General features: G+C 45.6%; 1 protein-coding gene across 1 annotated transcript in view; it reads right to left on the bottom strand.

Moving 5' to 3' along the window:
* Positions 1 to 13,185, bottom strand: part of SLC9A9 (solute carrier family 9 member A9) — a 511,724-nt gene that overhangs the window by 103,417 nt on the left and 395,122 nt on the right. Inside the window, exon 13 of the mRNA XM_014852057.3 lies at positions 5,206 to 5,257. Within this exon, the coding sequence (XP_014707543.2) occupies positions 5,206 to 5,257 (52 nt within the window). The remainder of the gene's footprint in view (positions 1 to 5,205; positions 5,258 to 13,185) is intronic.

A 13,185-nucleotide genomic window follows, 5' to 3' on the forward strand; every position in this document is an offset into this window, starting at 1 on the left:
CAAATACGTTCATCCTTCCGCAGAGGAGCTCTTTCAGATTTTAGGGCATTCCAGGTTACGATTTTCTGAGAGTTGGCAAACAAGTCTTTGTCCACCTTACTCATGCTCTTCATGTGTTTACGGTCACTTCCTGTCTCCCTCCTCAGTGCTGGTCTTTCTGGACCAGCTGGAGAAATCCTCATCCTTTTAATCTCTCTCTGTTCAGTTATTAACATTGCTCTTCTCTGGGCTTTTCTCAGCCCTGCTCTGACTTTCTCGAGCTGCAGTGACCAGAACTGATCCACCCAGGTTACATACAAGCATAAATGATGACCTAAACCAGAATTTCAAGGAAGGGACTATTGGAAGCAAAGATAAAATTGGAAGTTAGCATTAAGAGAGCACACAGAGAAGCAAGCATAGCGTTAAAAATTAAAATTATGTTACAAAAGATGAAAATTAACCTCATCGTAACAGTTGGCAGAGTGGAGATGGGAGAAAAATGCATTTTTAAAAAGGGTTGGTTCCATTGCTTCCAAGCCCCAAACCTTGAAGAATTTTTACCTCTATCATACGAAGAATAAAATAAAACTCAACACCACAGCCAATGGTCTGGCCCCTCTCTGTCTCTCACTTCATGTCCATCCGCTACCGCCTTGCTTGCCTGGCTCCAGCCACACTGGCCTTCCTGTGCTCGGCGAGCATACCACAACCCATTGTGACCTGCAGTGCCCTCTGCCTGGAATGTTTGACCCCAGATCCTACATGGCTCGCTGCTACACATCATTAAGGCCTCTGATCGAAGGCTGCTTCCGCAGAGAGACCTGCCCTGACCAGCCAATTGCCTCCCCTCCATTGTTCTCCATACCCTTCTCTGCTTTATTGTCATCATCCTCTGAACTGACAGTCTGTAGTTGTTTCCGTTTCTCATCAGTGTCCCCATTAGAGCACAAGCTCTGGGAGGGTGAAGACTTTGAGGTGGTGCCTGCAGCATCCTCCTCACACCTACATTAGTACCTGACCTGGGTGGGCTGTATGAATGAATGAATGAATGGTTGAATGAATGAATACATGCATGTCAGTTAAGAGTGGAAGTCTGAAAAGGATAGGCACATGAAAAGATGTTCATCATCGCTGATCATCAGGGAAATGCAAATCAAAACTACACTAAGATATCACCTTGCACCCATTAGAATGATAAAAACAACTAAAAAAAATAGTAACAAATGTCGGACAGGTTGTGGAGAAAAAGGAACACTCATACACTGCTGGTGGGAATGCAAACTGGTGCAGCCACTATGGAAAACAGTATGGAGATTTCTCAAAAAATTAAAAATAGAACAACCATATGATCCAGCTATTCCACTACTGGGTTATCTATCCAGAGAGCTTGAAGCCAGCAATTTCAAAAGGGCTATGCACCCCAATGTTTATTGCAGCATTATTTACAATAGCCAAGATGTGGAAGCAACCTAAGTCCCCATCAACAGATGATTGGATAAAGAAGATGTGGTACATATATACACAATGGAATACTACTCAGCCGTAAAAAAGAACAAAATCATCCCATTTGCAACAACATGGATTGACCTTGAGGGAATTATGTTAAGTGAAATAAGCCAGATAGAAAAGGACAATCTCTGTATGACTCCACTCATATGAGGAATTTAAACATGTGGACAAAGAGAACAGATTAGTGGCTACCAGGGGAAAAGGGGGGTGGGGGTGAGCACAAAGGATGAAGGGTTGCACCTACAACACGACTGACAGACAATAATATACAACTGAAATTTCACAAGATTGTAAGCTATCATTAACTCAATAAAAAAATTAAAAAAAAAAACAAGAGTGGAAGTCTGGAACCAGATTGTCTGGGGTTCAAATTCTGCCTCTTCCCGCTCTGTGTCCTTGTGCAAGTGACTTAACTTCTCTGTATACAGTTTCCTTGTTTGAAATATGGGGATAGCAATAGTGCCTCTCAGAGGGCTATCTTGGAAACTAAGTGAGTTAGTAGAAATCAAGAACTCAGAACAGTGTTACCAACAACAGTCAGTACGCAACAATATTAGGATGATCATGAAAAAATGGCAAAGAGGGAAAAATAGTGCAGCCCTTCTTGGGCGGCAGGAGTTTCTATTAAAAGATTAAGGCAGGTGTGGTGCTCCAGCGAGTCACTGTGTCCGTAATGTTGTGCTTCCGAGGACACAGAATCAATTACAAGGAAAATTTCCTATGGGGGGGTGGTGTCTGAGGTTTTTCTGTTTTTGATTTTTAACATTTAAGAGACAAAATTCTCCACTGCAATACCCTCCATTTCTCAAAGTAGCACATTTGCCTAGAGTACTTACTTAAGTTTAAAACCTGCCCATGGAACATGCTTTCTGAAGCTTCTGGGTCTGGTACAAGTAAGAATGTAATGCCATTCACAGTCTAAAGGTGTTACAAGGCAAAAAGGAAAATCGTGACGTTGCTGGTTAGTCTCAGCTACAAGTTCTTATTTCCTGAAGGGTATTTTACTCTCCATAAACAGAGCAAGAGGAAATTCCTTTAAAAATATGTACATACCATTACATACGCTTATTATTGATTTTGAGAGTATATGATCAGTAATTGCCATCACTATTTGTGAAATCTTTAGCTTTTCGTAAGAATAGAGTATTTTTTTTTAGAGGTTGACTGATGCAAAGATTATCCTATTTGTTAACGCAAGTGCATGATAATAAATGCAAGCCAAGTGGAAACACGCAACCCTCCTAAGAATGAGTTTATGCTCCGTCGTCTGACAAAAAAAGCAATGCTGATATAAGCAAAGAGCTGTCAGGCAAAATGAGGGCAGAGAGGTTCCTGACACATGGTTTGGAAAGTACCAAAACCCCACCTCTGTCCAGGTTGAGCGGTAGCTGCATGGACACTGTGGTTTGTAACCTCTGGCCCACGCCCACTGTTTCCTGTACTTGACACTGATGATAAGAATTATTCCAAGATGTGGAGAAAACCTCTTTCTGAAATGTAGCTGTCTTGGTAGTCAAAAATTACCAGGAATAAAAACACTTCCAGGATGCTTCTTAAAAATAAAATTATTTTGAAGCAGCAGCAGTTCAGCAGGAACCATGCAGATGATAACAAGGCTAGTTAGTTTGCATTTGGATGGCTCTTTAAGCATCCTCTCCAGGAAGGTCCGAGTGGGAAACATCTTTTAAAACATGGCGGCCTGTGAAGTTTTGTACTGCTTGAGGAGAGAGTATGATTTTCCCCTCTAATGATAATAATCCAGTATCTTAGTGATTATTATTTCCTTTTCCCCCCTTTGGCTACCAGAAAGCTTACTTGTGGTTCAACTACAGTCAGTATATAGAAGCTTATGATCTGCTTGTTCATAATTCTTTTTACTTGTCTGGTTTTGACTTTCTGCTCTTACTAATTTTCTTTTGCTGATTTTTAAAATTCTTTAAAAAATATTTTGCTATTATTTCATTATATGTAGTGGTGTAAGCTGCTTCAAATCCTTTATAAGAGAAGACGGGTTTAACTAAATAAAGTTAGGTAGTTTTTATAAACAGAATTTCACTCGATTGTCATGATAACCTGGAGAAGTGGACATTACTCTCACTCACACTTTACAGATAAACAAAACGAGATTCAAAGATATGAAACCTTGCCCTAGATCCAAATACCATGTAGTTTTCACTGTACTATGTCATTTATCTAACAAAAAAATACTTTCTACTGGTTTCAGTTATTCAGATAAGAGTTATTACTGAATTAAAAATGGTGTGAATGAGCTAAAATAAAATACATTTAAATTGCAAAAAGAATGAGTTAGGCTACTAGGTAATCTTACCCATAATTATACGTGATTGTAAAATATTAGGCAGTTGTGGGAAGATGAAGAGTTTTCTTTCATGAATTTTCTTATTCTATCTTTTCTCTTTTAAAGAAAAAGATGTAAGAGAAGGACAAAATTTAGATAAAAGTTTTGCTTGAAAGTAGGAGAATGGATTGGTTGACCTCTATGAGATGAAAATGCTTTGTAAGAATCAGCTACCACCAGCCCTTACTAACTTCTCATTACAGCCCACCAGGGTGAGGAGACGGGCTTTGATCCGCTTCCTAAGGTCACCAGGCTGGCCCTCATCCCCGTGCGCTGGCACCCCGCTGTCCTCATCCTGTAGTTAGGTGCGTTTTCTGCGCAATGAAGTCTGTGAAAATAGCCCCAGCCTGGCCTTGGAACACAAGTGACAAAAAAATTCAAAGTACATGTGAGCCAGGATCATCAGCAACTTAATTTTCCAGCACATAGTCTCTGTCCTTCTTGATGTCTGTGTGAACCGGGACAGCGGCAGTTCCTGCCCGGCAGCACCAACTAGCTGTGCCTTATTGACGGATTGCGGGGAAAAAGCCTGCCCTCCAAGAGAGACGGGTCCTCTTCCAGTCCGGAGAAGATCATAACAATTCATTAAGCAACATCACTTATCCACAATGTGATTCTATCACGTCTGTGTGCTTGCAATTTCGCTGAAAGGTGCAACATTTCTACACAATTGTTTGTTTTAAGGGCTGAGTTAAAAATGACTAATGCAAAATTGCTGATGACGGATTCTACTCCAATGTTAGGCTCACGTCAGAGTTTGGAGAATACACTTCCCTTACTTGAGGGAACAGCACATTGTTCTAAACGAGTTTCCCTCAGGATTTTCAGGTCTCAGCAGATAACGGTTGCTCAGCTAAGTCAGGAATGGATCACCTAGACGGTTTTGCCTTGCTTTTGCAAATGTTCAATTTTCTGTATCCCTAGACCTGATAAATGAGAAGTCATGCAGGAGACACGGGTCCATTTTTTGTGAGCCCAACACTCATCGGACGTGCATCGGGTTAGTTGCACTGAGCTCGCCGAGCTGGCCTGTTGCCGGACAGGGATCTGAGCCCTAGGCTGCCTGATTCCGAGAGCTGTGCTCTTGCTCCTGCTCCCGCACTGCAGAGATTCCAGGCTTCCTACTGCCACAGAGGGGGCACGAGTGTATGCTAGTTCAAAGCACTTTAGATGTTACGCAAAGGTTATTGACACCCTGATTCCCATGTATTTTACAGCCATCTGATTTGTTTTATCTGTGGAGGCGAGCCCCTTTAGAATAGGCCCCTGGGCCACATGGTGGACAAGCTTGGAACACTGCATGGAACAGAACATTTTACATCTCTATACTCCATGCATTGGCTTCTTTGACTTGCCTGGTGTGAGGAGGGCCTCTCCTTCAGATCTTCATCCAGATCCACGCCAACTCTGTTAAAGAAAACAGAAAACTGTAAGGGCCTTGCTGCAGATGAGGCGAGACCGTCTTGTGCATCGGATCACCTGAACCAAACACAATACGAATCAGGTTTGGCAGAAAACCATCCTGCCTCTCCCGGAATCAAAAGAACTTCAAACAGATTCATGGCCAGTGAGCCCTTGCACAGCTGGGCCTCAGCACAGCTGGTGAGACGGAGCACCAACAGCTGCTCCTTGCTGCTGTTTTTCCCAACAAGGGCGGGAGCCTGAGATCCCGTGATAGGAGCCCTCAGGAAAACGACCTCCACAGCCCAAGACAGGAAACCTGGAGGAAAGGCCACCTGCCACCCCTGCAGGACTCATTGACCAAACTGCTCCGGGAACGGGGGCAGGGGGTGGGGGGGCTCAGGCTGGAGCAGGATCCCAGAGACAGAAAAAACCGGTCCTTTGTCCAGATGCTCTCCGAGGCTGCCTGGAGGGAGGATGCAGGCTTATGGGGCCTGAGGCTTACACAACTTGGGGGGCTCCGTTTAAGGAAATTAATACAAAAATACAAATAGGAAAAAATTAGGAATGAAAGTGACTCTTTAGAAAGAAAAATAAACTACAAAACATTTCATAATTTTAAAATCTGGCAAGTGTAAAAGATATCTCAAAATCTATAAAACACTTAATATTCTAATGAATTAACTGCCTGACACATCTCTAAAAGAACCTCCTCCTCTGTAAATGTTGCTGGCATACTTTGATACTCTCTTTAGATGATAATGATTTGAATGAGAGAACCGGAAGATAAGGAAGTCTTTCCTCCAGCAAGACTGATCAGACTATTGATAACGGGGAGTCATTCAAACCTGCTTCCTCACACAGACACACCTGCCATGTGAGGTACTGGGGCAGGTTAACGCCCTCAAACCCAAGATTTCTGATAGATTTCATTTCGTGAGATTCTCATAAACAACGCCCAGTGTGCTCATCAGTATATATGCTGCATCACTGAGAATGTTACTGAATTTCCCTGTTGACGGGGCATCAATGAAAGCAGAACCCTCCACTGTGAATTTTACACATCTCCTGATTGAAAGAATTTTCCACAGACAGCTTCTGGCTCAGAGCAATTAAAGCCTTGTTTTCCTCCACTAACCATGGACTTCTAAGACATGTCCATCTTTGATGCAGCCTTGTGGCGCTATTGCTATAAGCTGCTCCTGCACAGGGATGGCCAGCAGTGACCTGCCCACGCTCAGAAGTGACTGCAGACCACACAAACCTATCCCACTATATATAAACTAAATGCATTTCCAGTTCTGCTTTCCCTTCCTCGGACCCCCCAAATGCTCAAAGCCACTCCAGGGCCAACTGACCAGAGGAGACATATGACAGAGGGGAAGTTGTAGTGGAAAGAAACGGCCATCCAACCCCACAGCGGTTAAATATATTCCTTTTGCAAATCTTACAAAAACACAGGACCATGGGAACATGATGCTGGGGCTCTTCCCAGGGCCTTGGAAGGCCCAGAGCAAGTGAGGGGCCTGGAGCTTGAACTTCCTCTGCTCCGGACAGTGGGCCTCTGCCTGCAGTGGGGCCGGGTCGGGGGCAAGGGGGTGGGGGGAGCGGCGCCCAGACACCTGGCTCAGGCTCCACCAGGGCCTTTCCTGGGAACGCACAATTTCTAGAGCTTTAGAGTCTTTCCTTGGGCTCCTGCTCCTGTAAACACTTCTTCAGGTCCCTCGTAGTTGTAGTTCTGTTCTCTGGTGGAGGAAGGGAAGGCAGGAGACTCGTCAGCGTGTCAAAGGAAAGCGGCAGCGGTGGAGAGGCAGCTGCTTAAAATACCTCTGATTCTTGGACACTGGGTGTCCTCTGGGCGGAAGAGCCTGTCGCTCTAACCCAGGGGTTGGAGTGGGTAGCCAGTCATTGCGTGCTGAACTTTTGGCCCTCAGGTAACTGGGAAGGGGCTCAGTGGGGACTAACCTTTGATTCCTTAGAGTAGCAAGAGCGATTTGATCTATTTCACTGAAGTTGGAGGGTGAGAAGGAAGGGAGGAGGGAAGAGGGAGGGAAAGGAGGAGGGGGAGGAAAGAGAAAAAGAGAGAGGGTAGGGAGGGGGAGAAGGTGGCAGGGAGGAGAATAAGAAGGGGAAGTGAAGGGCGGAGGGAGGCTGGAAGGATGCAGCAGGTGAGAGGAGGAAGGAAAGGAGGAAGCGGTAGGGGAGAGAGAGTGGAGGGGGAGTTAAGGCCCAGCCTCCCGAGGTGGGTCCAGGCAGTGACCTTGGGGTGCCACTGGCCTGAGTCCAGATCCTGTGAACAATGGGGTCCAAGAGTTGAGGCCCCCGGCCCCCTCTCTCAGGAGCTGGGCCACCCTCAAGCCTCGGGTGAAGCTGAGTGCACCAGCTGACGCTGGGAGCCCCTAGGAGCCTCTGTTACTGGGTGAGCCTAGATCCGCCCCTCCCCCCACCAGGGGCTACCGGGCACCTTGGAGGCTGTGAATTGAACTGAGGGTCCAGAAGTAGCTGCATCTGTTTAGAGCCTTTTTCTAGTTATCTGTGTAGAAAACTGGTGAGAACAGAAATCAGGTTTCACAAGCCACCCTACGTTTAAAGTTTGAGGCAGTAGTGAGGTTTTCCACTAAAATTTAAGCTTTCCTCCCCAGCAGCGATCAAAGCAAACGTTTCTAGTTTCAATTATTCCAGCAGCCAGATGGAGCTGAGCAGTGACGGCAGCGGATTAGGTTCTTCAGTTTTGTGCGGGACTCCGTGAAAAGCACCTCGGAGGCCTGCGACATGATGCTGCTCTACTGGGAGCAAACACGTGCCTCCTCCCTCCTCCATCTCAGGAAGGTCGGGGTCTGCTCCTGGGGCCGGGTTTGCAGCCTGCTTGGCCTGGAGCAGACTAAACATCTCAAGCGGCTTGAGGAAAGAGAAACCCTGTGAAAGTTATTTCCCTTCTGGGGCAGCTGGGGTGAACAAAACAGACGTAGTCCCTGCCCTCACAGGGCATACGATTTGGCAAATCTAATTAGAAAAGTCTAAAAAAAAAACGTGTTCTAGTTTAAGCGCTATGAAGGAAAGGCACATAAAAATGATGCCTCCTTCACTTATGATTTTAGCTCCTTTTGATAAAAATCTTGCTGAGATCTGGCTCCCTGCCTTAAACAGAGTGTGATGGGGATACCTTGCTCATTACTCGAGGTCTCAGTATCGCCACCGGCCCCATAAAATCTCACCGTTGCCGTGTTATAATGACTTCTTGGACGTACACGAGCCTCTTCAGGCCCACATTAAATGGTCCCCGGCTGCTATGCTTTTTCTTTCTGAAATTCCTGTATCTGCCAGTTAGATGGCCTTGCTTTCTTGCCTGCAACGATTGTTGCATGTTCTCTCTATGTGTCCCCGCTTTTAATTCAGTATGGGACCGATAACCTCATAGTCGAATTTAATACTTTTTTTCTTTTCAAGTTTATAATACACACACATACACACAACAAAATAATAAAATTGAAATCTTATAGAAGGGCTTACAAGAAAACGCAGTTGTTCTCTGCCCCACCTCCCCCGCACACCCCCAGGGCAACTCCCCATGCCTCTGAGGGCAACTTTCTGCCTTTTCTCGATTGTGATACAGAAACTGATATCGGCATGCATGGCACATTCACACAGCATCCCCAGGGTTAAGCCAACATGCCAGCTGCATCTGTATCTCTTACTCTCCTCTTTAAGAAAGCAAGTCAGAATGTGAAAGTGACATTCTTTTAGGGTTAACCTTGAATCCACTCACTTCTATGCATGAAAGATCATTTACACACTATGGGTTCTTGAGAGATTATTAGAAAGAAGACACGATGTCATCTGGCTTGTGGTGCCATGTGTGTATACAGCAGCGCCCAGGTGAGATCACAGGCGGATGGGATGAAGTCCAAGCTCTGTGTTATCCAAGGCTCTTAGCACCTTCCCCACAGCATACAGCCACGCTTTCTGCTCGTCTGATCCGCACACAGTGTGCCAGGGTTGGAACTGCGCCTGTCTGTGTTTCTGAGCCCAGTACTCAGTATGGTCCCCGAGCTCTGGCCCTGCTCGGATCTGCCAGTGCCTCTCCCATCAACTGAAACCCCTCCCTCCAAACTCCAGCTGGTGATCTGGGCCATCCTGGCCACTACTGGGCACCTGGGATGCCCAGCCACCTTTCCTGAACTTCCCACTAATGCCCTCCTCTTCTGATCACCACGTGGACCACCCATCTTGTTGCCCTAACTTGGTTCAGATCCCCCATCACTTAAAGTTCTCGCTGACTTGGACTGCAAGTAGCTGTACACCTCCAACTCTGTTCTCTGCTCCAGACCTGGCCCTGATGTGGCACCTGTGATCACCCTGCTCTGGCCATGGCACCCCAGGCCTCCTCTGTGTTCACCGGTCTGACTGTACCCAGCCGTGCAGGGCAAGCCTGTGCTCTTCACCGTATTGCAGCTCTAGCTGGCATCCCAGGACTCAGGACCACCCTGTGGTTGTTGAGGGCTCGGGGAAAGGCAGCTGTGAAGAGCCGCTCACTGCTGTGTGATTGCATCACTCACTGTGCCTCAGTTTCCTTGTTAGTACAGTGAGGATAAAAACAGAACCTGCCTCCCGGGTTGTGGTGAGTATGAAACAAGGAAATACTTGTAAAGCGGACAGCTTAGGAACTGGTACCTAGTAAGCTCTCAGGAAGTATTAGCAGTTATTGTCCATGTTATTATTTTTATCATTATCAGTGCTTTTTTTTTGTTTAACAGTGGGCCCAGAGCTCGGTCCTGCCATGCTCACCGCTCACTGAGGTCAGAGAGCAATTTTCCTAGTCCTCAGATCTGCACTAGGCAACAGTAACAGCTACAACTGGGCCACAGGGAGTGGCCAGTGTATGGCAGAGATTTCTGATTTCATAGGAAAATGTCATTTCTGTTGAAGGAGGGCTAAGCTTCCTAGAGTGGAATTTATTTACAATTTACTGGTAGGCTAGCAGGGTGAGAGGGCAACAAAGAAGGAAAGGAAAGTGTCTGAGGAAGGACAAGAGAGGGATTGGGTAGGACTGAGCAGAAAGAGAGCACAGAGAAGGAAGGGGAAGAGGAAACACGCATTTGCGTAAGGAACAGGCGCAGCTGGTGCATAAGTCATTATAAAGGGCCTGCGGCCTTAGAAGGGGAAGCCAAGGGCGGATGGATGAACAACCACACAGCCCAAGAAAATTTCTAAAAATATAGAGAAATGATGAACCAGCAAAGGATTAAAAAGCAACTAAAAAAGCTGGTTAAAATTTTATACTGGGTTTTGCATTCTTGATGTACCTTTTAATTTTAAGCAAGTTGGGCGCTTCCTCTGCGGTATTCAAATGAAAATGGAAGCGAGCTCTGCACACACTGCCAGCTGTGCCCCGGAGCAGCTCGTTCCAGGGTCCTCGTTCACAGCGAGCGGCCAGCTCCATTTTAGAGCAAAGCACTCTGTGCACCATAACGCACCCCCTTCCATCGCACCTCCATTCTTGCGTGAGTGTTATTAGACTTATTGAAACCTCAGGATGCTCCCATATCCAATCACGGCCAGAAAGAACGCTCCAAAGGTGGGTTTTTCTTAGAGGGGAAGTAAGATAAGTAACTAACAAAAGGCTCACTTCTCCCATTAAAGCTAACGAAATCCATTCTGATCCTTATCACTTAGCACCTCCGGAAAGGCACGGAAATACTGCTAGGGCTTAGTCTCATTGTGTGAGTTCCAATAGTCTTAGGTGTGGTTTGGGTTCTTTCAAGCCCCTGCTGACAGGGGCTGGGTGGTGGCGGAGGAGAAACCAATTCTTCTAAGAACTGTATTTGATGGCCACGTGTAAAAAATGACATTTTCAGTAAAGGAAGAGTGACTGGATATTGAGCACACAAATACAGCAAGACAATGGAGGAGTTTGAAAGTCACCCGCTGAGGTTGGGGACTGTCGTGTAGCCTTGAGAACATCACACAGGGACCCAAATCTGGTACTTCACCCCACCCCCACCCCATAGGATTCGAATGAATATCAGTGGAGCTTGAGTATGACCAAAATTAATCGGAAATAATTAATCATTCAAATATTTAAATTTGTGCTGGGGAAATAAGAAAATGAACTATAGTAAACTGAAAAACTCCCCTCGTTTTATTCGTTATTTCAGTGTGGTACAGTAGCTAAGAGCTGGGACCCTGGATCCGGGCTGGACGGGTTCAAATCTCACTTCTATCACCAACTGCATTTGTAACTTCGGGACAAATTACTCAGCCTCTAAACCTCAGTTTTCTCAACTATTGATGGGGTAAGTAATATGTGGTTAGACAGTGAGGGTTATGCATGTTGAGGTGGGCAGAGTTGTTTTAGGTGAGATCAGAAAGTAATTTGAGGCCAAATTATACAGGATCTTGAATGCTAAGCTTAGGAAAGTGTGTGTGTGTGTGCTTTTTTCCCCCTGTAGCAGTAGGAGTTGAAATAATTAGATTTACACTCTAGAAAAATCACTAGTGGCAAAATTGTGATATTAAGAAACTGGAGGCATGCTGGGCATTTAGTAGACTACTGCAATAGTCCAATCAAGATGCCATTAGAGTCTAAACTAAGATAGCAGTGGTGGAGAAGAGATAGATTTGAGAGATGTGCACATGGAAGGGTAGTGGTGGTGGACAGACCGACTGTAAAGTGAAGGAGAGGCAAGTATTGAGATGTTTCTGAGTTTCTACTCAGGACATCTGAATGGTTCACCCCTGCCGGTAACCATATTACAAGAGAAATATGTGTGGGAATCTTCGCGAGCTCCATCCTATTAGGAAGATGGGCCGGAAGCTCAGGGTCAGTAGAGTCTGAGCATTTCTATTATGAGTATAGCAAGGTCAGTTCTCTACAGTCTTATCAGCTCAAGAAAAATAGCCCCTCCTCCTTAAGAGTTTTGGCTATTTGCTTGTCTGAAGTGAAGGTTGAGACCAAACAATAAAGTCCAAGGAATGAAGGAAGGATAATGGGTGTTTCAAGGCCAAGACCCACAGACTGGGAGCGTTCCCGGAAGTTGGAGAAGGATGTGTCCCATTCAGTATTTGAAGACAGTCCAGCATCTTATTTAAGAAGGGCTACAGAGAGACTGGCAGGAAAGAGGCTTAGCAGAGTAATTTACCATGATCTTGGGAGAGTGGTGAACATTTTCTGGAAGAAGGCTGTGGCAGTAGATACAGGAAAATTTCAGTTTGGGTTCATTGGCACTATACGGGACAGCAGCACATTGGGGTTACTCAAATACAGTCAATGTGGGCTGAATATCAGGAAAAGCAACAGTCCTCCTGTTTCTTGTTTGCTTTCAAGTGAAGGACGATGGCTCACATCAGCGGCGTGAGAGTGAGTCCCTTGATCAGCAACTGGGTAGATGATGCTACACCTCTATGAGAAGACTGGTTTTAGGGCACAAAGGTAAATGTGTTACTCAGAGGCAACTCTGATTTTGAATTTGGGGAGTGATAAGATGGCATATCTGCCAATGAAGTGAAGGAAGAAAGGGAGGTTCCATAATTTGGGGACCTGAAGCATGTGATGTGACTGTGGACTCTCCTAGAAGAGGAAGATACAAGTCTGGGGATGCTGCTAAGGGTAGAGCCACTCCTCTCGGTTTCCATGAGTGCATGGACACACTGTCTTCTGTTGGTCTCCTGTATGCTCTGTTTGGTTACACTTTCCCACCCCTGGGACTTGGCTGATTACCAAACTGAAAATGGCTGGATCACAGGTTCATGTGACATTCCTGTCCTGGTATCCTGAGCCTTGCCACATGACGTTGTTTTTCTCCCACGAATTATGGATGTGGAACCGATTCCATGGGTCACTGTCAGGCTGATCAGACTAAAGAAAAGTCTAGTCTCTCTTTAACTCTTTGCTGACCCAGTTTACAGAAAATACTAAGTAACAACTAACAAGAGGC

Source organism: Equus asinus, chromosome 21 (assembly GCF_041296235.1).
Source record: "Equus asinus isolate D_3611 breed Donkey chromosome 21, EquAss-T2T_v2, whole genome shotgun sequence".
NCBI lineage: Eukaryota > Metazoa > Chordata > Mammalia > Perissodactyla > Equidae > Equus > Equus asinus.